Source organism: Mustela erminea, chromosome X (genome assembly GCF_009829155.1).
Source record: "Mustela erminea isolate mMusErm1 chromosome X, mMusErm1.Pri, whole genome shotgun sequence".
Taxonomy (NCBI): domain Eukaryota; kingdom Metazoa; phylum Chordata; class Mammalia; order Carnivora; family Mustelidae; genus Mustela; species Mustela erminea.
Window position 1 is genome coordinate 127,270,158 of NC_045635.1, and position 27,875 is coordinate 127,298,032.

The window sequence follows — 27,875 nt, forward strand, 5'->3', positions numbered from 1 at the left end:
AATGAGAATTTGCCATTTGCAACAACTTAGATAGACCTAGAGGGAATTATGCTAAGTGAAATAAGTCAGACAGAGAAAGACAAAGACCAGATGATTTCACTTATATGTGGAATCTTAAAAACAAAACAAAACAAAACAAAAAGAACAGAGAACAAAATGGTGGTTGCCAGAGGGAGGTACATGGGTGGGAGTGGGCAAAAAAGATGAAGGGAATTAAGAGGTACAAATTTCTAATTACAAAATAAATAAGTCAGAGAAATGAAGAGTACAGCATAGGGAATATATATAATAATATTGTAATAATATTGGTTGGTGACAGATGTTGACTATACTTAGCATGGTGAGCACTGAGTAATGTATAGAAATGTCAAATCAATATATTGTATACCAAAAACTAGCCTAACAATGTATGTCCATTATATTCCTGTAATGATTTAAAAAAAATATATGTGGGACTGGGAATCAGAGACTGGTATTCTAGATCTATCTCTAGGATTAATTTGGTATAAGGTCCTTGAAAATTCTATTTTCCTTTCTGGACTCCAATTTCTTCCTGCCCAAAATGAGGGATGAGACTAGATGTTCCCCCTGTGTTTTCCCATGTCTGTTATTCTAAAATTCCTATATCCCATATCCTTAAATATGCTGTTAGTTCCTTGAAAAGGACTGTGTTTCCAAAGTGCTGTCCAAAGACTGCTTACATCTAAATCATCTGGGGAATTTAATAAGATTTATCAGCACTATCCCTAACCTACTAAATTATAATCTTTAGGTGTGGAGCCTGCTTCCTTGTCTGCACTCACTGAATGCTGAGAACCATTGCATTTAACAAATTATTTGTTCAAAATACTGGCCAATAACCCACTGTTGATTGTTGAAGCTGCTTGGGGAGCCAACCCAGGTGATTTAACTGAATAAAACACTAAAAGTGGATAAATGGAGAAATTTGTGGAAGATGGCAGTGTAGTAGGAGGACCCTAAGCTGGCCTAGAACACAGCAAGAGAGACATGAAATCATTCTGAACACTGAAGAAATTGATCCAAGGACTGACAGAACAAACTGCACAACTAGTGGGGGGAAAAGAGGCCTAGTCATGGAAGGTAGGAGGTGGAGAGATGTGATTTGGGGAAGTGAAAGACTACAAGTGCTGCAGAGAGGAGAGAACCCTGATCATGGAGAGAGGAGAGAGAGAGAGAAAAGCACAAAGAGGATCACATAAGGAAAACACTTACACAAAGCCATTGACTAGGAAAACAAGAGGAGTTGATTTTGTGAGTTTTTACTGGAGTTTTAGAGGTCCATGTCATGGCCCATGTGGAGCCCAGCAGGCACTGCAGTTCTCCTATGGAGAAGGAGGGCAGATAGCCCAGTAGTGGATGTATGATCTGAGGATTCTCTGAGATGTGCTGGGAGAGATGGTTTCCCCTTCTTGGAACACAGCTGGGAGAGCCTGTCTGGAGACAAAAGAGCTGGCAGGCACCATTATGCTACCCTGACCCCCAGCATAGGGACAAAGACACCTGCTGAGTGTGGCTCACCTGGTCACCAGCTTTTTGCTGTGCTTTTTTTTTTTTTTTAAGATTTTTTTATTTATTTGTCAGAGAGAGACAGAGGGAGAGAGAGCGAACACAGGCAGACAGAATGGCAGGCAGAGGCAGAGGGAGAAGCAGGCTCCCTGCCGAGCAAGAAGCCCGATGTGGGACTCCATGCCAGGACGCTGGGATCATGACCTGAGCCGAAGGCAGCTGCTTAACCAACTGAGCCACCCAGGCGTCCCGCTTTTTGCTGTGCTTTACACCAAACTCCAAGCTCCTGTACTTTGGTGTGACTGCCCTTCTGGGAGAAACCTGCACCATCCCAGTGAGGTGAGACCATCCTCCAAAGGACTAGCATCAGTCTGTGGCACACCAGATCCCTAAAGGTAGGAATTGTAAAACTCCACCAGCCTGACTGGGGTAAAACATGGGTGCACTCTACTGCCAAGTGGGCAGAAGGCCTGGACACAGGGTGAAGGCAGGAATCTGAGGGACATCTGGGAAACATGAGGGGAGATTGTTTGCTCTTCTGTGAGAGCTTTCCAGACAGCAGAGAGTGCAAACTCCCCTATCTGGGAACAAGGGAAGGAACTGCTGCCACTTCTCTCCCCAACCCTGCAGCATGAATGAACCTCATTAATCAGCACAGCACCACCAGGTGAAGGCCTAAACCACTCGCACCAAGCCCTGGCTCCCTGTACCCTGCAGGAGCTATTTTTCTAGGGCAAGTACGGCTGAGAACCAGAGCAATGGGCCCCTCCCCTGGAAGACCAGCACAACCCTGCACATACCACATCTACTGACCATAGAATGATGCAAAAATTCAGCTTTAGTGAAAAATAGCATCAGGTCTCTTTTAACAAGCAGAAATGAGCACACCTAGTTCAAACTCACCATACTCTGGACAAGGTCCAAAAACTCCCTATTGCAGGCAAGGGGAAACTACAGAGGACTGACTTGAGGGAAAGAGAAACCCAAACACAGCAGCAGAGTGTACATAGCATACACCAGGAACATTTCTCTAAGTGCCAGCCCTGAACAGTATATTACCTTTTCTTAATAAAACAAACACTCTCAGGAGTAAGAAACATAACAGGCTTTCATAACATATAGAAGACAGAGACCTAGACAGAATGTTCATCCCAAAGAAAGAACAAGAAAAGGTCACGGCAAAGGATCTAATCAAAATAGATACAAGTAATGTGCCTAATCCAGGATTTAAAACAGCAATCCTTAGGATACTAGCTGGGTTTGAGAAAAACATAGAAGACCCCAGGGATTCCCTTACCACAGAGACAAACAACCTAAAAACTACTCAGGCTGAAATAAAAAATACTGCAACCAACATGTGAATCCAACTGGATGTAATGATCACAAGGATGGAAGAAGCAGAGGAACAAATAAGTGATATAGAAGATTAAATTATGGAAAATAATGATGCTGAAAAGAAGAGGGAAAGAAAAATACTGGATCACAAATGTAGACTTAGGGAACCCAATGAATCCATAAAGCATAATAGCATCATTAGCATATTATAGCAGTCCCAGAAGAAGAGAGAAAAAAAGGGGGGGGGCAGAAAGTCTTTTTGAGCACATTTTAGCTGAAAACATCCCTAATTTAGGGAAGGAAGCAGACACCCTATTCTAGGAGAGACAGAAAACTCCCATCAAAATTCACAAAAGCAGGCCAACACCAAGACATATCATAGTTAAATTTGCAAAATATAGAGATAAGGAAAAATCCAAAAGCAACTAGAGAAAAGAAGTCCCTAATCTAAGGGAAGGCAAATAAGATAAACAGCAGACCTCTCAAGAGAAATTTGGCAGGCTAGAAGAAAGTGGCATGATATATTGTGCTCAAAGGGAAAAATCTATAGTCAAGAATATTCTATCCAGTAAGTCTGTCATTCAGAATAGAAGGAGAGACAGTTTCTCAAACAAAAACTAAAGGAGTTTGTGACCATTAAACCAGCCCTGAAAAAAATATGAAAGGGAACTCCTTGAGTGAGAAAGAAAGACCAAAAGTTACAAAGACAAGAAAAGAACAAGAGAAAAATCTCCAGAAATAATAACTTAACAAGTAATACAATGGAACTAAATTCATATCTATCAATAATCACGCTAAATGTAAATGGGCTAAATGCCCCAATCGAAAAGACATAGGGTGTCAGGATAGATATTTAAAAAAAAAAAAAAAAGACCCACTTATATGCTGCCTACAAGAGAATCATTTTATTTTATTTTATTTATTGGGTTATGTTAGTCACCATAAAATATATCATTAGTTTTTGATACAGTGTTCCATGATTCATTGTTTATGTACAACACCCAGTGATCCATGCAATATGTGCCGTCCTTAATGCCCACCACAGGCTGACCCATTCCCTGCGCCCCTCTCCTCCAAAACCCTCAGTTTCTCAGAGTCCACAGAAGAGACTCATTTTATACTTAAGACACCTGCAGGTTGAAAGTGAGGCAATGAAGGGACACCTGGGTGGCTCAGTCAGATGGGCAACTGACTCTTGATTTCAGATCAGGCCATGATCTCAGGGTCATATGATAGAGCCTCATGTCAGGATCCCTACTCAGCAGGGAATCCTCTGGAATTCTCTTCCTCTCTCTGTCCCTCCCCCATTCTCACACACACACTCTCTCTCTAAAATAAACAAATAATATTTTTTAAAATGAAGAAATGAGGGGATGGAGAAGAATTTGTCATGGTAAAGGATGTCAAAAGCCAAAGTAGCCACACTTATATCAGACAAACTAGATTTTGAATGAAAGACTACGACAAGAGGTGAAGGGCATAACGTCAAAATTAAGGCCTCTAATCCAACAAGAAGATCTAAGAATTATAATTATTTATCTCCCCAATTTGGGAGCACCCAAATATGTAAAATAATTAATAATAAACATAAAGGAATTCATTGGTAATAATAAAATAATAGTAAGGGACTTTAATACCCCACTTACAACACTGGATAGATCATCGAAGCAGAAGATGAATGAGGAAACAATGGCTGAGTGACACACTGGCCCATATATAATAGACATATTTGGAATATTTCATCCTAAAGCAGAATACACATTTTTTTAGTGTGCATGAAACATTCCCAAGAACAGATCACACACTAGGTCACAAATCAGCCCTCAACAAGTACAAAAAGATCGAGATCATACCATGCATATTTTCAGACCACAATACTATGAAACTTGAAGTCAGCCACAAGAAAAAATATGAAAAGGCTCAAGTACATGGAGGATAAAGAATGTTTCACTGAAGAATGAATAGACCAACCAGAAAGCTAAAGAAGTAATTTTAAAAATGTATGGAAGCAAATGAAAATTACAACATAAGGGTTCAAAACCTTTGAGAGGCAGCAGAAGTAGTCCTAAGAGGGAGGTATATCCAGTACAGGCCTACCTCAAGAAACAAATATTCCAACCTAACCTTACACCTGAAAGAACTAGGAAAGAATAACAAGTAAAGCCTAAAACTACCAGAAGAAGCAAATATTCAACCTAAACTTACATCTAAAAGAGCTGGAAAAGCATAACAAATGAAGCCTAAAACTACCAGAAGAATCTAATAATAAAGATTAGAGCAGAAATAAATGCTATAGAAACAAATGAACAAACCAAAAAAACCACAGGAGAACAGACCAACTAAACTAAGAGCTGGTTCATTGAAATAATTAATGAAATTGATAAATCACTAGCCAGATTTAGCAAAAAGAAAAGATAAATCACCCAAATTAATAAAATCACAAATGCAAGCGATCACAACCAACAAACATTTTTAAGAGAATATTATGAAAAATTACACGTTTGTTCAATAAATTGGGTATTCTAGAAGAAATGGATAAATTCATAGAAATATATAAACAAACGAAACTGAAACAGGAAGAAATAGAACACTTTCACCAACTGATAACCAGCAAAGAAATTGAATCAGTAATCAAAAAATCTCCCAGCACACAACAGTCCACAGCCACATGACTTCCCAGGAGAATTCCAACAGACATTTAAAGAAGAGCTAATACCTATTCTTCTCAAACTCATCCAAAAAATAAAAATGGAAAAAAAAAAACCTTTCCAAAACCATTCTAGGAAGCCAGCATTACCTTGATTCCAAAGGCAGACAAAGGCCCCACTAAAAAAGAGAGTTATAGGTCAATATCCCTGATAAACGTGGATGCAAAAATTCTCAATATTAGTATATTGAATCCAACAGTACATTAAAAGAGTCATTCACCACGATCAAGTGGGATTTATTCCCAGGATGCAAGGATGGTTCAATATTTACAAATCAATCAACATCATAAGCAACATTAATAAAAGCAAGAATAAGAACCATATGATCCTTTCAATAGATATAAAAAATACATTTAACAGAGCAGAGCATTCATTCTTGATTAAAAATCCTCAACAAAGTAAGGATAAAGGTAACATACCTCAACATCATAAAGGCCATATATGAAAGATCCATAGCTAATACAATCCTCAATGGTAAAAAAAAAAAAATGAGAGTCTTTCACCTATGGCCAGGAACAAGTCAAAGATGTCAATTCTTACATTACTATATAACATATTACTGGAAGTCTTAGCCTCAGCAATCAGACATCAAAAAGGAAATAAAAGGCATCCAAATCAACAAGAAACAAGTCAAACTTTCACTATTTTCAGATGACATGATATTCTAAGTAGAAAACCCAAAGATTCCACCAAAAAATTTCTAGAGCTGATACATGAATTCATGAAAGCTTCAGGATAAAAATCAATGTTCAGAAATCAGTTGCATGTTATACACTGATAATGAAGCAGCAGTAAATGAAATCAAGTAATTGATCCCATTTATAATTGTGGCACCAAAAACCATAAGAAACCTAGAAATAAACCTAACCAAAGAGATAAAAGGTCTGTACTCTGAAAACTATCGAACATTTATGAAAGAAATGACACAAAGGAATGGAAAAACATTCCATGCTCATGATTTGGAAGAACACATATTATTAAAATGTCTATATTACCCAAGCTAATCTACACATGTAATGCAATCCCTATCAAAATAGCACCAGCATTTTTCACAGAGCTAGAACAAATCATCCATAAAAAACAATCCTAAAATTTGTATGGAACCACAAAAGATCCTGAATAGCCAAAACAATCTTGAAAAAGAAAAGCAAAACAAGCATCATCATGATTCCAGATTTCAAGCTCTAATACCAAGTTATAGTCATAAAGACAGTATATTACTGGCACAAAAACAGACACATAGATTAATGGAACAGAACAGACAACTCAGAAATGGACCCACAACTATAAGGTCTACTAATCTGTGACAAAACAGGAAAGAATATCCAAAGGAAAAATGTTTCCAACAAATGGTGTTGTGAATACTGGAGAGCCACATGCAGAAGGAAATTGAACCACTTTTTTACACCATACACAAAAATAAATTGAAAATGGATAAAAGACCTAAACGTGAAACAGTCATCAAAATCTGAGAGAAGAATACAGGCAACAACCTCTTTGACCTTGGCTGTAACAACTTCTTACTAGATATATCTCTAAAGGCAGGGGAAACAAAAGCAAAAATAAACTACTGGGACTTCACCAAGATTAAAAGCTTCTGCACAGCAAGAGAAACAATCAACAAAACTAAAAGGCAACCTTTGGAATGGGAGAAGATAGTTGAAAATGATATATCTGATAAAGGGCTAGTATCCAAAAATCTATGAAGAACTTGTCAAACTTAACAACCAAAAAACTAATAATCAGTTAAGAAATACACAGAAGACATGAATGGACATTTCTTTCAAAGAAGACATCCAGATGGGTAATAGACACATGAAAATATGCTGAACATAACTCATCTTCAGCAAAAAAAAAAAATCAAAACTACTATGAAATATCATCTTCACACCTTTCAAAATGGCTGATGTTAACAACAAAGGAAACAACAGATGTTGGTAAGTGTGTGGAAAAAGGTGAACCCTCTTATTCTGTTGGTAGGAATGCAAAGTGATCCTCCACTCTGGGAAACAGTATGGAGGCTCCTCAAAAAGTTAAAAACAGAACTACCCTACAACCCAGCAATTACACTACTAGCTGTTTATCCAAAGAATACAAAAATACTGATTCAAAGAGACACAAGCACCCCAGTGTTTTGTGGCACTATCAACAGTAGCTCAATTATGGAAGGAGCCCACAGTTTTTTTATTTTTTAATTTAACTAATTAACATATAGTGTATTATTAGTTTCAGAACAAAACAAACTGAGGGTTGCTTGGGGGAGCAGGGTTGGGAGAAGGGGGGTGGGGTTATGGACATTGGGGAGGGTATGTGCTTTGGTGAGTGCTGTGAAGTGTGTAAACCTGGCGATTCACAGACCTGTACCCCTGGGGATAAAAATATATGTTTATAAAAAATAAAAAAATTTATTAAAAAAAAAAAGAATAGAGTTCAGTGATTCATCAGTTGTATATAACACCTGTGCTCATTGCATCACGAGCTCAAATCTCAATCAACTGATAAATGAATAAAGCAGTATATACATATATATAATATTTATTATACAAATTACATATTTATAAATATACATAAATATATACAAGGGTACATATATATAATATACATATACATATTATATGTGTGTATATAATATTTGCTCATACATTTATATATATTATTTATATATTTATATAAATAGACATTATGTTATTAAGTATATATTCATACATAAATGAATAAAGCAGTATAAATATATGTATGTTTATATATATATACATACATACACACACAATGCAATATTATTCAGACATAAAAAAGAATGAAATCTTGGAGGAGTCTAGATGGCAGAGAAGTAGCAGGCTGAGATGACATCAGCTAGCAGGAGATCAGCTAAATAGCTTATCAAACCATTGCAAACACCTACAAATCCAACAGGAGATTGAAGAGAAGAACAGCAATTCTAAAAACAGAAATTTGACCACTTTATGAAAGGTAGGACTGGCAGAGAAGTGAATCCAAAGCAATGGGAAGATAGACCGTGGGGGGAGGGGCCAGCTCCTGGCAAGCAGCAGAGCAATGGAGCACAAAATTGGGACTTTTAAAAGTCTGCTCCACTGAGGGACCTCATTCCAGAGGCTAAACCAGGGTGAAGCCCACATGGTGTCAGTGTGACCCCAGTTCCCACAGGGTCACAGAAGGATAGAGGGTATCTGAGTGTCAAAGAGCTCACAGGTATTAGAGCAGGGAAGCTGGCTACAGAAACAGAGCCGAGGAGTGAGCTCTCAGCTCGGGGTTACCTTGAGCTAATCACAAGACGGGTGAGCTCAGAGCACGGCCAGAGGCCAGGGAGATGTGAGTGATTGAGCACTTTCCTCCAAGGGCACACTGAGGAGTGGGGCCCCGAGCTCCCAGCTCCTCTAGGCTGGAGACTGGGAGGCCGCTATTTTCATTCCCATCGTGTGGAACTCTACAGAAAGCCTTCAGGGAACAAAAGCTCCCGAAAGCAAACCCAAGTGGATGATTATCTTGGCCCCTGGTAAGAGCGGTGCAACTCCACCTCTGGCAAAGACACTTGAGAATCACTAGAACAGGCTCCCAGAAGATCAACAAGAAATGCAGTCAAGACCAAGTTCACTTACCACGGAGAACAGCAGAATTCCAGAGGAGGAGAAAGCAAAGCATGGAATTCATGGCTTTCTCCCCATGATTCTTTAGTCTTCTAGTTAATTAACTGTTTTTCCTCTGATAATCTTTTTTAACTTTTACCCTTTCCTCTTTTAACATTTTTAACTAGTTTATCTTAACAATACCTTTCATTAAAAAAAAAATTATCTCTTTTGAACCTTCACTATTATTTTATTCTTCATTGTATCTATTTTTTGTATGCACATAGGGTTTTTTTCTTCTAAAAAATTTGGGGTACAATTTCTACTAATAGATCAAAATATACCTTAAATCTAGCTCTAGGCTTGTTCTAGGCTCCAGCCCAAACTAATTCTCTCCAATTTTTTTCTTTATTCTCTTAACCAACTTACTTTATCAACTCCTTTTTTAGAAATTAAAAAAAAAATGTTCATCTTTAAAGGCATATTCCATCCCTTCATTGTGTTTACACTTATATATGTTTTTCATTTTTAAAATTTGGGGAGGAGGGTGCCTGGGTGGCTCAGTGGGTTAAACCTCTGCCTTTAGCTCAGGTCATGATCTCAGGGTCCTGGGATCGGGCCCCACATAAGGCTCTCTGCTTGGCAAGGAGCCTGCTTCTCTCTTTACCTCTGCCTGCTTGTGTGCTCGTGCATGCTCTCTCTCTCTCTCTCTCTCTCTCTCTCTGACAAATAAATAAATAAATAAACTCCTTAAAATTTTAGTAGGTAATTTCTTCTAAGAGACCAAAATACTTCCAAAATTAAGTGGGTGACCCTGTTCTAGTCACCAGTCTAATATATATATTTTTTTTTCTTTTTTATATTTTTTCTTTGTCTTCCTTTTTTAATTATTTTTCTTTCTGAACTTCTTTTTATCCCTTTCTCCCTCCCATGATTTGGGGTCTCTTCTGATTTGGTAAAAGCACATTTTCCTAGGGTCTTTGACAATCTTTTAGTATTTTATTTGCTCCTTCATATAGCCTTATCTGGACAAAATGACAAGGCAGAAAAACTCACCACAAAAATAAAAAAAGAACAAGAGGTAGTACCAAAGGCTAGGGAGCTAATCAATACAGACATTGGTAATATGACAGATCTAGAATTTAGAATGATGATTCTCAAGTTTCTAGCCAGGCTCGAAAAACGCATGGAAGATATTAGAGAAACCCACTCCGGAGAGATAAAAGCCATTTCTGGAGAAATAAAAGAACTAAAATCTAACCAAGTTGAAATCAAGAAAGCTATTAATGAGGTACAGTCAAAAGTGGAGTCTATTACTGCTAGGATAAATGAGGTAGAAGAAAGAATTAGTGATATGGAAGACCAAATGACAGAGAATAAAGAAGCTGAGCAAAAGAGAGACAAATTCTGGACCACAAGGGGAGAATTTGAGAGATAAGTGACACCATAAGATGAAACCACATTAGAATAATTGGGATTCCAGAAGAAGAAAGAGAGAGGGGAGCAGAAGGTATATTGGAGAGAATTATTGAAGAGAATATCCCCAATATGGCAAAGGGAACAAGCATCAAAATCCAGGAGGTGCAGAGAACCCCCCTCGAAATCAATAAGAATAGGTCCATACCCCATCACCTAATAGTAAAATTTACAAGTCTTAGCGACAAAGAGAAAATCCTGAAAGAAGCCCAGGAAAAGAAGTCTGTAACATACAATGGTAAAAATATTAGGTTGACAGCAGACTTATCCACAGAGACCTGGCAGGCCAGAAAGAACTGGCATGATATATTCAGAGCACTAAACGAGAAAAACATGCAGCCAAGAATACTATATCCAGCTAGGCTATCATTGAAAATAGGAGAGATTAAAAGCTTCCAGGACAAACAAAAACTGAAAAAATTTGCAAACACCAAACCAGCTCCACAGGAAATATTGAAAACAGTCCTCTAAGCAAAGAGAGAGCCTACAAGTGGTAGATCAGAAAGGAACAGAGACGATATACAGTAACAGTCACCTTACAGGCAATACAATGGCACTAAATTCATATCTCTCAATAATTATCCTGAATATAAATGTGCTAAATGCCCCCAATCAAAAGACACAGGGTATCAGAATGGATAAAAAAAACAAAACCCATCAATATGCTGCCTACAAGAAACTCATTTTAGACTCAAAGACACCTCCAGATTTAAAGTGAGGGGATGGAAAACAATTTACCATGCTAATGGACATCAGAGGAAAGCTGGGGTGGCAATCCTTATATCAGATCAATTAGATTTTAAGCCAAAGCTATAATAAGAGATGAGGAAGGACACTATATCATACTCAAAGTGTCTATCCAATAAGAAGATCTAACAATTTTAAATATCTATGTCCCTATCGTGGGAGCAGTCAACTATATAAACCAATTAATACCAAAATCAAAGAAACACATTGACAATAATACAATAATAGTAGGGGACTCTCCTCAGTGAAATGGACAGATCATCCAAGCAAAAGATCAACGAGAAAATAAAGGCCTTAAATGACACACTGGACCAGATGGATATCACAGATATCTTCAGAACATTCCATCCCAAAGCAACAGAATACACATTTTTCTCTAGTGTGCACGGAACATTCTCCAGAATAGACCACATCATGGGTCATAAATCAGGTCTCAACTGGTATCAAAAGATTGGGATCATTCCCTGCATATTTTCAGACCACAATGCTCTGAAGCTAGAACTCAATCACAAGAGGAAATTTGAAAAGAACCCAAATACATGGAGACTAAACAGCATCCTTCTAAAGAATGAATGGGTCAACCAGGAAATTAAAGAATTGAAAAAGTTCATGGAAACAAATGATAATGAAAACACAATGGCTCAAAATATGTGGGACACAGCAAAGGCAGTCCTGAGAGGAAAATATATAGCGATACAAGCATTTCTTAAGAAACAAGAAAGGTCTCAAAGACACAACCTAACCCTACACCTAAAGGAGCTGGAGAAAGAACAACAAAGAAAGCCTAAACCCAGCAGGAGGAGAGAAATCATAAAGATCAGAGCAGAAATCAATGAAATAGAAACAAACAAACAAAAAAAACCAATAAAACAAATCAACAAAACTAGGAGCTGGTTCTTTGAAAGAATTAATAAGATTGATCAACATCTGGCCAGACTTATCAAAAAGAAAAAAGAAAGGACCCAAGTAAATAAAATCATGAATGAAAGAGGAAAGATCAAAACCAACACCAAAGAAATACAAACAATTATAAGAACATACTATGAGCAGCTCTATGCCAATAAATTTGACAATCTGGAAGAAATGGATGCATTCCATAGAGACATATAAACTATCACAACTGAACCAGGAAGAAAGAGAAAACCTGAACAGACCCATAGCCACTAAGGAGATGGAAACAGTCATCAAAAATCTCCAAACAAACAAAAGCCCAGGGCCAGACAGCTTCCCAGGGGAATCCTACCAGACATTTAAAGAAGAATTAATTCTTATTCTTCTGAAACTGTTTCAAAAAATAGAAATTGAAGAAAAACTTCCAAACTCATTTTGAGGCCAACATCACCTTGATCCCAAAACCAGACAAGGATCTTATCAAAAAAGAGAATTACAGACCAATATCCTTGACGAACACAGATGCGAAAATTCTTACCAAAATGCTAGCTAATAGGATTCAATAGTACATAAAAAGGATTATTCACCACGACCAAGTGGGATTTATTCCAGGGCTGCAAGGTTGGTTTGACATCCACAAATCAATCAATGTGATACAATACATTAATAAAAGAAAGAATAAGAACCATATGATACTCTCAATAGATGCTGAAAAAGCATTTGACAAAGTACAGCATCCCTTCCTGATCAAAACTCTTCAGAGTGTAGGGATAGAGGGTACATACCTCAATATTATCAAAGCCATGTATGAAAAACCCACCACAAATATCATTCTCAATGGAGAAAAACTGAAAGCTTTTCTGCTAAGGTCAGAAACACAGCAGGGATGTCCATTATCACCACTGCTATTCAACATAGTACTAGAAGTCCTAGCCTCAGCAATCAGACAACAAAAACAAATTAAAGGCATCTAAATCAGCAAAGAAGAAGTCAAACTATCACTCTTTGCAAAGGATATGATACTATATGTGGAAAACCCAAAAGATTCCACTCCAAAACTGCTAGAACTTATACAGGAATTCAGTAAAGTGTCAGGATATAAAATCAATGCACAAAAATCAGTTGTATATCTTTACACCAACTACAAGACAGAAGAAAGAGAAATTAAGGAGTCAATCCCATTTACGATTGCACCCCAAACCATAAGATACCTAGGAATAAACCTATCCAATGAGGCAAAGAATCTATACTAAGAAAACTATAAAATAGTCATGAAAGAAATTGTGGAAGACACAAAGAAATGGAAAAATATTCCATGCCCTTGGATTGGAAGAACAAATATTGTGAAAATGTCTATGCTACCTAAAGCAATCTACACATTTAATGCAACCCCAATCAAAATTCCACCCATTTTTTTCAAAGAAATGGAACATATAATCCTAAAATTTTTATGGAACCAGAAAAGACCTTGAATAGCCAAATGAATATTGAAAAAAAAAAAAAAAGCCAAAGTTGGTGGCACCACAATTCTGGACTTCAAGCTCTATTACAAATCTGTCATCATCAAGACAGTATGGTACAAAAACAGACACATAGATCAATGGAACAAAATACAGAGCCCAGAAATGGACCTTCAACTCTATGGTCAACTAATCTTTGACAAAGCATTGTCTTTTTAAAGACAGCCTCTTCAACAAATGGTGTTGGGGATATTTGACAGCCACATGCAGAAAAATGAAATTGGACCATTCCCTTACACCACACATGAAAATAGACTCAAAATGGATGAAGGACCTCAATGTGAGAAAGGAACCCATCAAAATCCTTGAGGAGAACACAGGCAGCAACCTCTTCGACCTCAGCTGCAGCAATGTCTTCCTAGGAACATCGCCAAAGGCAAGGGAAGCAAGGGCAAAAATGAACCATTGGGATTTCATCAAGATCAAAAGCTTTTGCACAGCAAAGGAAACAGTTAGCAAAACCAAAGGACAACTGACAGAATGGGAGAAGATATTTGCAAGTGACATATCAGATAAAGGGCTTATATCCAAAATCTATAAAGAGCTTAGCAAACTCAACACCCAAAGAACAAATAATCCAATCAAGAAATGGGCAGAGGACATGAACAGACATTTCTGCAAAGAAGACATCCAGATGGCCAACAGACACATGAAAAAATGCTCCACATCACTTGGCATCAGGGAAATACAAATCAAAACCACAATGAGATATCACCTCACACCAGTCAGAATGGCTAAAATTAACAAGTCAGGAAATGACAGATGCTGGTGAGGATGCGGAGAAAGGGGAACCCTCCTACGCTGTTGGTGGGAATGCAAGCTGGTGCAACCACTCTGGAAAACAGCATGGAGGATCCTCAAAAAGTTGAAAATAGAGCTACCCTATGACCCAGAAATTGCACTACTGGGTATTTACCCTAAAGATACAAATGTAGTTATCTGAAGGGGCATGTGCACCCGAATATTTATAGCAGCAATGTCCACAATAGCCAAACTATAGAAAGAACCTAGGTGCCCATCAACAGATGAATGGATAAAGAAGATGTGGTGTGTATATATATATATGTATACATATATATATATATATACAATTAAATACTATGCAGCCATCAAAACAAATGAAATCTTACCATTTGCAACACTGTGGATGGAACTAGAGGGTATTATGCTTAGCGAAATAAGTCAATCAGAGAAAGACAACTATCATGTGATCTCCCAGATATAAGGAAGTGGAGATGCAATGTAGGGGGTTTGGGGGGTAGGAAAAGAATAAATGAAACGAGATGGGATCAGGAGGGAGACAAACCATCAGACTCTTAATCTCACAAAACAAACTGAGGGTTGCTGGGGGGAGGGAGGTCGGTAGAGGGTGGTGGGTTTATGGACATTGGGGAGGGTATGTGCTATGGTGAGTGCTGTGAAGTGTGTAAACCTGGCGATTCACAGACCTGTACCCCTGGGGCTAAAAATACATTATATGCTTATAAAAAAATAAAAAAATAATTAAAAATAATAAAATCTTGTCATTTGTGAAGATGTAGGTGGAGCTAGAGTATATTATGTGAAGTAAAATAAATCAGTGAGAGAAAAACAAATACCATATAATTTCACTTATATGTGGAATTTAAGAAATAGATGAACATAGGACGGAAAAAGAGAGAGGCAAACCATAAAACATATTCTTAACTATAGAGAACACATTGATGGTTACTGGAAAGGAGGTTGGTAGGTATTGGTTAAATAAGTGATGGGGATTAAGGAGGACACTTGTGGTGAGCAGTGGGTGTTCTTTGTAAGTGATGAACCACTAAATTCTACACTTGAAACTATTATTACATTGTATGTTAACTGAGTGGAATTTAAATAAAAACTTGGAAAAAAGTGGATAAGATAATGTGGCAAATGGAATTTTTCTTTTTTTTGTTTTTTTTTACTTTATTTTTTTTATTGTGTTATGTTAGTCACTATACAGTACATCATTAGTTTTTTGATGTAGTGGAAGAATAAACATTGTTAAAATGTCTATGCTGCCTAGAGCAATTGATACTTTCAACGCCATCCCAATCAAAATACCAACGACATTTTTCAAAATGCTAGAATAAGCAGTCCTAAAATTTGTATGGAACCAGAAAAGACTCCAAATCATCAAGGAAATGTTGAAAAAGAAAAACAAAGCTGGGAGCATCATTTTGCCTGATTTCAAGCTATATTACAAAGCTATCACCAACAAGACTGCATGGTACTGGCACAAAAACAGACACATAGACCAGTGGAACAGAATAGAGAGTCCAGATATGGACTTTCAACCCTACAGCCAACTAATCTTTGACAAAGCAGGAAAAATATCTGATGGAAAAAAGTCTCTTCAATAAATGATTCTGGGAAAATTGGACAGCCACATGCAGAAGAATGAAACTGGACCATTCTTTTACACTATACACAAAGGTTAAACTCAAAAGACATGAAAGACCTCAGTGGGACACAAGAATCCATCAAAATCCTAGAGGAGAACATAGGCAGTAACTTCTTCAACATCAGCCACAGCAACTTCTTTCAAGACATGTCTCCAAAGGCAAGGAAAACAAAAGTGAAAATGAACTTTCAGAACTTCATCAAGATAAAAAGATTTTGGACAGCAAAGGAAACAGTCAACAAAACAAAGAGGTTTGCAAATGAAACTACAAAGGGCTTATATCTAAGATCTATAAAGAACTTCTTAAACTCAGCATGTAATCAAGTCAAAAAATGGTCAGAAGACATGAGAAGACACTTCTCCAAAGAAGACATACAAATGACTAACAGACACATGAAAAATTGTTTATCATCATTAGCCATCAGGGAAATTAAAATCAAAACCACATTGAGATACCACCTTATATCAGTCAGAATGGCAAAAATCAACAAGGCAAGAAACAACTTGTTGGAGAAGTAGTAGAGAAAAGGGAGCCCTGTTGGAATTCTTAAATTCCACTGTTGGTGGGAATGTAAATTGGTGCAGCCACTTCAAAAAACAGTGTGGAGGTTCCTCAAAAAATTAAAAATAGAGTTACCTTATGACCCAGCAATTGCACTACTGGGTATTTGCCCCAAAGATACAGATGTCGTGAAAAGAAGGGCCATATGTACCCCAATATGCACCCTAATGTTCATAGCAGCCATGTCCACTATAGCCGAAGTGTGGAAAGAGTCAAGATGCCCTTCAACAGACCAATGGATAAAGATGTGGTCCATATACACAATGGAATATAACTCAGCCATCAGAAAGGATGAATACCCAACTTTTGCATCAACATGGATGGAACTGGAGAAGATTATGCTAAGTGAAATAAGTCAAAGTGAAGTATTATATGGTTCCACTTATTTGTGAAACATAAGGAATAGCATGGAGGGTATTAGGAGAAGGGGAAAAGGAAGGGGAAGAAATCAGAGTGGGAGACAAACCATGAGAGACTATGGACTCTAGGAAACAAACTTAAGGTTTTAGAAGGGAAGGGTTTGGGGGTGATGGGTGAGCCTGGTGAAGGGTATTAAGGAAGGCATGGATTGCATGGAGCACTGGGTATTTTATGCAAATGGATTTTTTCAACACAAAAGAACATCATTAAGAAAGTATAAAAACAAAAAGACAAAAAGAAGCAGCTCTGCTAAGTATCAGAACTACCAGAATATACCACATAGTTGTAAGTTGAATTGTTTTATTCTTTTTATTTTTAAGCATGGGACACTGGACTCAGAAACAAGGTGAGGGTTTTGGAAGGGATGGGGGTGGGGGGATGGGTTAGCCTGGTTGTGGGTATTGGAGAGGGCATATATATTATGGAGCACTGAGTGTGGTGCATAAGCAATGAATCTTGGAACACTGAAAAAATAAAAAATAAATAAATAAAAGTGTAAAAATTTTTTTTAAATGAGAGAAAAGAAAAAAAGATTTTATTTATTTATTTGACAGAGAAAGACACGGGGAGAGAGGGAACACAGCAGGGGGAGTGGAAGAAGGAGAAGCAGTCTTCCCACTGAACAGGGAGCCCAATATGGGGCTCGATCTCAGGACCCTGGGTTCATGAACCTGAGCTAAAGGCAGACACTTAATGACTGATACACCCAGACATCCCTTTTTATTTCTAACAAATACAAATACAGTGCCAACCCCAATATTTAGATCCAGGGTTTTAGTAGTCTCACCCTTCCAAAGGGCTGGCAAGACATATTCAGGGCACTAAATGAGAAGAACATGCAGCAAGAACACTTTATCCAGCAAGGTTGACATTCAAAATGGATGGAGAGATAAAGAGCTTCCAAGACTGGCAAGGTTTGAAAGAGTATGTGACCACCAAGTTGGCACGACAAGAAATATTAAGGGGAGTTCTATAAAAGAAGAAAGAACCCAAGAGTGAAATAGAACAGAAAATTATGGAGACAATCTATAGAAACAAGGACTCCACAGGCAACATGATGTCAGTAAAAATGGGTCTTTCAATAATTACTTTCAATGTGAATGGCCTAAACGCTCCCATAAAATGACACAGGGTTGCAGGTTGGATAAAACAACAGGACCCATCCATATGCTGTCTACAAGAGTCCCATTTGGAATGTAAAGATACATCCAGACTGAAAGTGAAGGGATGGAGAAGCATCTTTCATGCCAATGGGCCTCAAAAGAAAGCTGGGGTAGTAATTCTCATGTCAGGTAAATTAGACATTAATCTAATTTAATTTGAAGGTAGCCCTTCAAAAAAGTTTCAAATTCCCTTATATTAAATCTAGCACTACTTTGGTTTTTTTCAAGGAGGATCTCTTGAAGTCCTCTTTAATATAATCACTAAAAGATTTGGCTATCTAATTTTCTAAGCACCAGTAGGATGTAAACAAACCAGTGTAAACAGGAGAGACTGCAACTAACACTGAACATGGAGACACACGCAAAAAATATATAAATATAGAATTAACATAATGAATGTTCTCTATGATGATCATAAAGCTACAAAGGACAGGGACAGTTGTGTTCAAAATTTTTATTTAAGATTATAAGAAAAGTTGCAATAAATTCTTAAATAACTTATTCTCAGAGTTAAAATTTAACAGGATTTAGGACTTGAAAAAATAAAGTTCATTTATTTAGCATTTACATCTTATTTAGGACATCTGTCATAACCCAATGAAATCCGATACATAAGAAATTAATAAAACAGAATTAGCCTGTTTTTTCAGACTGGAGTAAAGAACAAAAAGGGCCTCATTGTCCATGTTTCTAAGGACATATTAGTCCAGTTCTGTAGCCTTCAGCCTCAGAAATTACTTTTGAAATTTCTGATAGATGGAAAGAGTATATTAAGATAACCCTGCAAAAATAATTAGGAATAAGTCCTAACACTTTCAAGAATATGGGGTAGTAGCCAAGTGTAAAACACAAGACAAAAGCCACCACCAAATAATAAAATATCCTGAGTAATACTTAAATATTTTAAGGCTTAAGAGGATCATTGCTATTACTAATATTCTCTGAATGAGATAGGGTTTTAAAATTGAATGAAGTTTCATACAGCTGAGGAACACAAAGTTTGGGGACAGGGGGACTAATAAATAAGGCTGCCAAGATGGGTAGAGGCTGGGTTACATTGGATCGGAAAAAATCATTTAAGGAATTTGGGCTTTAGTCTAGGGAAAATAGGAATCCATTAAATGACCTAGAATAGCTATGACTCAACATACACTGTGGAATATTGGCTACAGAGCAGAGGTTAGTTTGGGTGGGAGCAAGACTTTAGAAAGTAAGACCAACTAGAGACTTTTGTAATAGTACAAGTGGAAGACAATATTGGATTAAACTAAGGTGGTAGCTGGAAAGTTGTGGGAAAGTAGATGAATCCTAAAGATGTGGGAGGTAGTAATTACATACCATGGAAAATAGTTCAATCTAGAAATCAAAGAGTAGAAAATTGGCAGAGATGATTTCAGTGTCTTGCTTGTGCAATGGGGTGCATAGTGGTGTTATTGACTAAGGATAATGGAAGACTAGCATATCATGTTTGTTGTTTTTGTTGTTGTTAAGAGTAAGGGAGGGAGATGGAGATGATAAAACTAATTTAGACATACTTAGATTAAGGAATTTATGGGTAGCCAAGTAGACATGTCCAATGAATAGATGTTGAATATAGAGGAATTCAGATGTTGAATATAGAGGAATGACACTCAAGAGAAATTAGGAATGATAATTGAGGTGAGAGTCATTGGTATATATAAAAGGTTATGATGTCATGGGGATAGATTAAATCACTCAGTGTCTGTATGGTAAGAACACTTAGAACAAAACAAAGAAAAACACCAACACATGTGTGAACAAAGGAAAATATTACCAAAAAGATTACAAAAGATCTTTATATCACAAAGGCACTTCATACAGCTGTGTAATAGTATGGAAAATACTATAGTAAGCACAGCCATAAAAGTATGAAGAAAATCAGGTGTAGTATTTACTGCTGGTACTATGTCCAGATCTTTTTTTTTCCTGGGCCAGTAAAACTGTCCCTCTACTACTTCAGAGTATTTTAACATTGGCTGAAAAAAGCCACCTTGCCTTAAAATGCCTGGGAGGTTATGCCTTCCTCCAGTTAGCCCACAGGCAATGGCTGATTAGGAAGAGGCCATAGAAGTCCAGCCCCTTGCCTGAGGTGGGCCAAATCTGTAGTGCCATTCAACCCCAGGGGGTCAAATGGAGGCTACCCTTCAAGTGAAATCACATCTTTGCTTTGCTTTCCTCCCTTCCCTATCTTGCTTTCCTTGCTTCCTACAAGTTTCTCTGAGAGCACTCTCTATAAATTATTTGCTTTTGGATTCTTGTCTTGGGCCCGTTTAGAGAACTTAATCTAAGAAACAGGGAATTGTGATGTCTCTGAAATAAAAGAAAGAATTGTTCTTAAACCACATATTTATACTTTATGCATGTTTATATGTGTGTGCGTTTTTTATTTCATAAAAAAGGTGTTGAGGGAGAGAAAAATCAACAACTTTGAATGTTACTACATGCTACTAAAAATTTTTAAAAAGTTGGGTAATATAAGAATAGACAAGTGTTCATTTCAGTAACAGAGCCAACACTGGCCATCTTAGTTGCATAAATTGCTTTAGAGTCATGAGGCTCAAAGTCAGACAGCACCACTGGAAAAATGGATGAGAGGTGAGTAAGTAGAGACAGTAAAGAAAACTGCTTTTTCAGGAAGTAGGACTGTGAAGAGGAGGAAATATTTAAGGTACTATTTGGTGGACAGATTTTTAAATTTAACATGGGAGATTCTTGATCACATTTAAATGCTAGTAGGACAGAGCCAATAAAGTGGGACAAGTTGGAGATCTAAGACAGAAAAAAAAAAAATGAGTACAAACGGCTGGAAAGAACTGCTTTTAAGAAGTTGCGGGGGGGTGGGGGGCGCCTGGGTGGCTCAGTGGATTAAGCCGCTGCCTTCGGCTCGGGTCATGATCTCGGGGTCCTGGAATTGAGCCCCGCATCAGGCTCTCTGCTCAGCAGGGAGCCTGCTTCCCTCTATCTCTCTCTCTGCCTGCCTCTCCGTCTGCTTGTGATCTCTCTCTGTCAAATAAATAAATAAAATCTTATAAAAAAAAAAAAAGAAGTTACAGAGGGAATTTAAACATGAGCTAAGGAGCTGCTCAAGAAGACCTCTGAGATCTCTTTCTACCTTGTAATTTTGAGCTGATGATTTTTTTAAAAAATACAATATAAATTCAATTAGCCCACATATAGTACATCATTAGTTTTTGGTGTAGTGTTCAATGACTCATTAGTTGCATATAAGACCCAGTGCTCATCACATCACATGCCCTCCATAATTGAATTTACATTAGAAAAATAAACAAATAAATTGAAATATAGCTCAGATGCCCTTCAACGGACGAATGGATAAGGAAGATGTGGTCCATATACACTATGGAGTATAATGCCTCCTTCAGAAAGGACGAATACCCAACTTTTGTAGCAACATGGACAGGACTGGAAGAGATTATGCTGAGTGAAATAAGTCAAGCAGAGAGAGTCAATTATCATATGGTTTCACTTATTTGTGGAGCATAACAAATAGCATGGAGGACATGGGGAGATAGAGAGGAGAAGGGAACTGGGGTAAATTGGAAGGGGAGGTGAACCATGAGAGACTATGGACTCTGAAAAACAATCTGAGGGTTTTGAAGGGACGGGGGGGTGGGAAGTCAGGGTACCAGGTGGTGGGTATTATAGAGGGCACGGATTGCATGGGGCACTGGGTGTGGTGCAATAATAATGAATACTGTTATGCTGAAAATAAAAAAATAAATTAAAAAATAAAATACAATGTAATGTCTAAGTATCAGGGATCAGAGTACCTCTAGGAAAAAAAAAATAAAAAGTTTTGGTCTAAGGCAAGAATTTATCACAGTTTTCTTTTATTCTAGGAGGTAAGGGTTCTTACCCGCCAATATCCTGCTTCACAAAGTCCCCAGGTTCTTGTCGTCTTGATTCCCCCTGGCCAGTTATTCCAGGAAAAATATTAATCAGAAAAAGAAACCCAAGGCTGGTTGTGTAGAAGTGACTCATCTGTGTGACTATCATTTTCTTAGGCACCAACTTGGAGAGACCTGTGAGATCCCTATTCAGGGAAAAGAGGAAGGAGAAGGGGTGGAAGACAAAAAAGAAAAAAGGTTTAAAAAAAGGTTTTATTCAATTATATTAGAGCCATTTAACTTTCCTAGTATCCAGTTATTAAATGATTAATGTAACAATCCCCTTTCCCTAGTTCATCAATGCTACCAAAATTCATTCCCCACATACTCTTTTCTTGAATATACCAAAGTCCATCCAATAAAGAGTAAAGAGCTCTAAATCAGTAATTCAGAGTCTTGGGTTATACTTTCATCTCTTTTCCTGTCTTCTCAGTTTTAGTTACTTTTTCATAATTTCATAAGAATTTAAAATACTCTCTCATATCTTCATTTTATTTTCCCCCAATCCTATTTGATCTTTACTCTCACAAATGTCTTTGTCATAGTTAACTGTGTAATATTGTAGGAAATATTAGAATATTAAGATCTGAACTCTCTTTATAGCATTTGTGGGATTAATTCTCATTTCAATACAGTTAAGCAATTTTCCAAAAGATCAAAGGTCTTAGGGTAGATGAACTGTTTCCTCTGAATCAGGCTGAGAAAATGCTGAGTGATGAGACACCATGGCTCTAGAATAGGAAAATAATGATTCCCCATAAATGTTTGAGGGTAAAGTCAGCCCCATTTAGGGACCACAACATAAGAAATCCAAGTCTATCTTCCTAGTACAGAAGACCCTAAAAGGTCAGCAAGTTATACTGATGATAGAATTAGATGATTTAGAGTTGCCTATGTGCAAGGTTATTTTGTGAACTCTGGACTAGTGGATGTTTACCTAAGACATGGAGTTAAGAAAGCAGTATAAAGTGGCACTTTTTTGCTATCTCTGAACCTCATGGCTTCTTTGAATCTGAGACATTGACCACTAGAAGGAGACCTAATTCTGCAACAACACCATACTCTTTTTAAGTCTTATCAGTGACTTAACTTCCAAAGAGAATGAAAGGCTTTAAAACTCTTTTCCCAAGGAAAGTTTAGGTAAGGGACTAATATGTAATACAGATACATGCTGGAGGGCCATTATAGTTGATAAGAAGATAAAGAACAAGTCTTTTTAAATTTATCCCATCCCCAAGAATGCAGCCACTAGGTCATATATTCAATTGTCTTCTTGAATCTTTGTGATGAGAAAACATCTACTTTGAGTTGCTGCCTAGGCATTTTATAATACAGCAACCTTGCTCATACCCAGAGTCTGGACATTTAGGCAAGGACCCAAGCTTAGGATTTCCACTACAAGTTCCTGCTTTGCTTCTTCTAGGGTATCACTTAAAATGACCACTATGAAGGCAGATGCTGAACTGACTGAGCCACCTAGGCACCCCATAACATTTTATTAACAAACATAATTATAATACATGTGAAGACATTTATGTATAAAACTATTTGACTACATTGGTCAGAAAACCATAGCACATGAGCTTAATAATCACTGTAAAAGACAAAATAGCCTTGGTAAATACTTAAGACATTACACATGATCAAGGGACACCTGGGTGGCTCGGTTGATTAAGTGTCTACCTTTGGGTTAGGTCATGATCTCAGGGTCCTGGGATCAAGCCCCACATTGTGCTTTCTATTCAACAGCCTACTTCTCCCTCTGCCTGCCACTCCCCCTGCTTGTACTTCTCTCTGTGTCAATTAAATAAATAAAATCTTTTTTTAAAAATCATGCATGATCAAAAGCATGCCACTTGACTGTTGCACAACAGTGTAAATACCTAACACTACTAAACTGCATATTGAAAAGTGGTTAAGATTTTTTATGTGCTTTTTAACCACAATTAATTTTTTAATTAAAAATGCTACTGGAATGGGTAGCTTTAGCAAGTTAGCAAATATATACAAAACAGCCCCCAATCCTGGTATATATACACACAGAAATGTGGCACATTAGCAGGTATTAGCATTAAATGAACATATAACCATGATGCATGCTCAGGTGACCATCAAACAAGTGCAAACAAGGACTGTAGGACAAGTGCACACAAGGACTGTAGGAAAGAAGACCCTTAAAATTGTTCTTCTGACAAGCTTGATGAATTTTCAAGTGACCATAATGCATAAACTGAAAGCCATAACACTTAAAGGGCCTGCAAACATGACAAATATTCATGTAGCTATAAACAGTTATAGTATGCTTAGACAACCATGATGTATGTGAAGAGGTATTGGTATATCAGCCCTTAATCATGATGTGTGAACACACACTGTGTGTACCGTAGCACCCATGATCAGGAATTGAGTGACATGGTTTAGGAGCAGATAGGCATACTAGTAGAGTAGACTGACATGATGCAGAAACAGAAGGCCATGGTCCAACTGTAGGCAAACATGCTCAAAATATTTCTCCCTGGAGCAGAGAGATAAGATATAGAAACAAGTGGCCACAATGAAGAACTAGTATCTCTTTAGTAATGATGACCAATAGGCAATAAATAGCTATCTACAGCATATGAACAAAGAAGTATAGCACATACATCTGTGATGAATAAGCTGAAAATTACAGCCAAGGAACATCATATGATGACATGGGCATTTAAACAACTATGTTACATTAACATAATGTAATACTAATAACAGTTTTAAAGTTGATATAAAGAAGCCAAGCCACATTGCAAAAGTAGGCAACCCTGGTATATGGTCCTGTAAGTACAGCACATGGATAAACACCAATGACATATGAACTTACAACCAATAAACGTATTTAGATAACCATGGACACAATAACAGATGCTTGTGATAGGAGCAGATTGACAATGAAATAGGAGGGGATAACCCTTGGTAAGGCTCAGATAATCTTGGTGTTATAATGGATTATCCATAGTACATGAGCACACAAATTTGACAAATGCTCAAGCCACCATACTACATGATTGCGTAGCCAAAATAACAAATGCTTACTCAACCAATTCACTTTGCTCAAGAGTTAAAGGAGAGTACAAGTAACAAACTAGAAGGAATTACTATCTACAAGCTGATGACTTATAAATTAATATCTCTACCCGCATTACCTCCTGCAACCCACATCTGCACTTAGATGTCTGAGAAGCATCTTAAACCTAACGTGTTAAAATCTGAGGTTCAGATATCACTCTCCCCACACATACAAACCTGGTCTCCCTGTAGTCTTTCCAATATCAGGTAATGGTAATTACCCTTCCATTTGCTCAGAGTAAAAACTCTGATGTCATTCTTGATTCCTCTTTTAGTCTCATATCCCACATCCAATCTGTCAGCAAGTCTCATTGGCATTCCATTTAAAAAGAAACATGCTCAAAATAAAACCACTCATCATCACCTCTACTGCTATTACTCGGCATCTTTTGCTGAGATCATTGCAAAAGCCTCTTAACTGGGCTTGGTGACTCTGACCCTGCTTTCCTAAAATCTTGTCTCTATACAACAGAGTGAACTTTAAAAGTGTTAAGTCAGATCACGTCTCTCTTCTGCTCAAAATCCAATTGCTCCCCAGTTCAAAAGCTACGTTATGATCTACAAAGACCTACATGATCTAATCTTCAGATAGCTGGATGACCTTATCCTCTACTATCCTGCTCTCTCACTCACTCTACTTCAGCCACTGTGACTTCCTTGTTGTCAGTTGGATATAACAGGCATGCTCCAGCCCTAGGGCCTTTGCAAATGCTATGGCCTCTACTGGAACTATTTTTCTATATCATTTCCAGATAGTTTTTTCCTTCTCTCACTTTGTGGTTTTGCTCAAATGTCTCCTTTCCCAATGAGACCTTCCCTGATGACCCAATGTAAAACTTCAATACTTCCTTACATCCTGGAAACTTCCTATGCAGTTGCCTGTTCTATTTTTCCTCATTTGCACTTCTTTTCTTTCTTTTCTAAATTAAACTTATTTTATTTTTATTTATTTATTTTTTAAAAGATTTTATCTATCTATTTATTTATTTATTTAACAGAGAGAGAGAGAGAGAGACACAGAGAGAGAGAGAGAGAGAGATCACAAGTAGGCAGAGAGGCAGGCAGAGAGAGATGGGGGGGAAGCAGGCTCCCTACTGAGCAGAGAGCCCAATGCGGGGCTCCATCCCAGGACCCTGAGATCATGACCTGAGCTGAAGGCAGAGGCTTAACCCACTGAGCCACTCAGATGCCCCTTATTTATTTTTTAACTTAAGCTCAATTAGTCAACATATAGTACATCATTAGTTTTTGATATAGTGTTCAGTGATTCATTAGTTGCTATAACACCCAGTGCTCATCACATCATGTGCCTTCCTTAATGCCCATTACCCAGGTACCCCATTCCCCCCCACCTCCCTTTCCACAACCCTCGGTTTGATTCCCAGAGTCAAGAGTCTCTCATGATTTGTCTCCCTCTCTGATTTCTGCTTTTTCCCTCTCTTCCCCTATGATCCTCTGCACTATTTCTTATATTCCACATATGAGTGAAACCATATGACAATTTTCTTTCTCTGATGGACTTATTTCATGTAGTACAATACCTCCAGCTCCATCCATGTCAATGTAAATGGTAGGTATTCATCCTTTCTGATGGCTAAGTAATATCTCATTTGCACTTCTAATATATATTTCATGTATTTTTGTTATTGGCTGTTACTCCAGTACAATATAAGCTCAGTAGGGACAAGGAATTTTGCTTGTCTTATTTACAGATATATGCCCAATGCACAGAATGCTGATAAATAATGCATACTTAATAAATAGTTAATGAATTAATGTTATTTTGAAAAAGTCACATCAATAAATGAGGTAAGATAGTATAAAAATCACCTTCATACTACCAGATCAAGAGACTACTCATAACTACCAAATACTAGCCATGTTAGGCCTTAAAGACTTCCTTCTTCAGTGTAAAATAAGAATAATAATATTCATAAAAATTATAGATTAATAATACACATAAAATGCCTGACTAAAGACATGCTCCCTGGATAGGTCTGCTGTTAGATCCTGTTCAAATACAAATTCATTTTATCACAAACTTTTGAGTATCTACTATGTACAAGGCACTGGCACAGCACCTCCTTCAACTAGGATTCCTAAAACTTCTTTATCTCAGTGCCTAGAAACTAACCCTAACCCTAACCCTAACCCTAACCCTAACCCTAACCCCCCACTTGGATGCCATGAGGCACTACCTGCCGGAACTTTAACTGAACAGAGGCATCCCAAATGCTGCTATTCAGATACTATAAAGCCAACCCTGACATTTCTTTGCCTCAGTTTGTCACAAAAGTTTTATTTGAGGCCATCTAATTCTACTTAGCCTCAAAGCATTGCCATTATTATAAGCTTTAAAGCCAGAAATATTATTATAAGCTTTGAACCCAGAAATATCTGCCAATTCTTGATATGCCACACAGCAATCTGAGATTGGATGAATGACTTGACTCAACATTTACATCTATAAAAAGTTGGTAATGATAATACTGCCATATAGG

General features: G+C 37.5%; 1 protein-coding gene across 4 annotated transcripts in view; it reads right to left on the bottom strand.

Annotated features, from left to right (window-relative positions):
• The window catches only part of GABRA3 (gamma-aminobutyric acid type A receptor subunit alpha3), a 402,002-nt gene that overhangs the window by 264,577 nt on the left and 109,550 nt on the right, over positions 1-27,875 (bottom strand). For all 4 annotated transcript variants that reach the window (XM_032330182.1, XM_032330179.1, XM_032330180.1 and 1 more), the window contains exon 2: positions 22,245-22,421. In XM_032330182.1, the coding sequence (XP_032186073.1) occupies positions 22,245-22,384 (140 nt within the window). In that variant the 5' untranslated portion in view covers positions 22,385-22,421. The remainder of the gene's footprint in view (positions 1-22,244; positions 22,422-27,875) is intronic.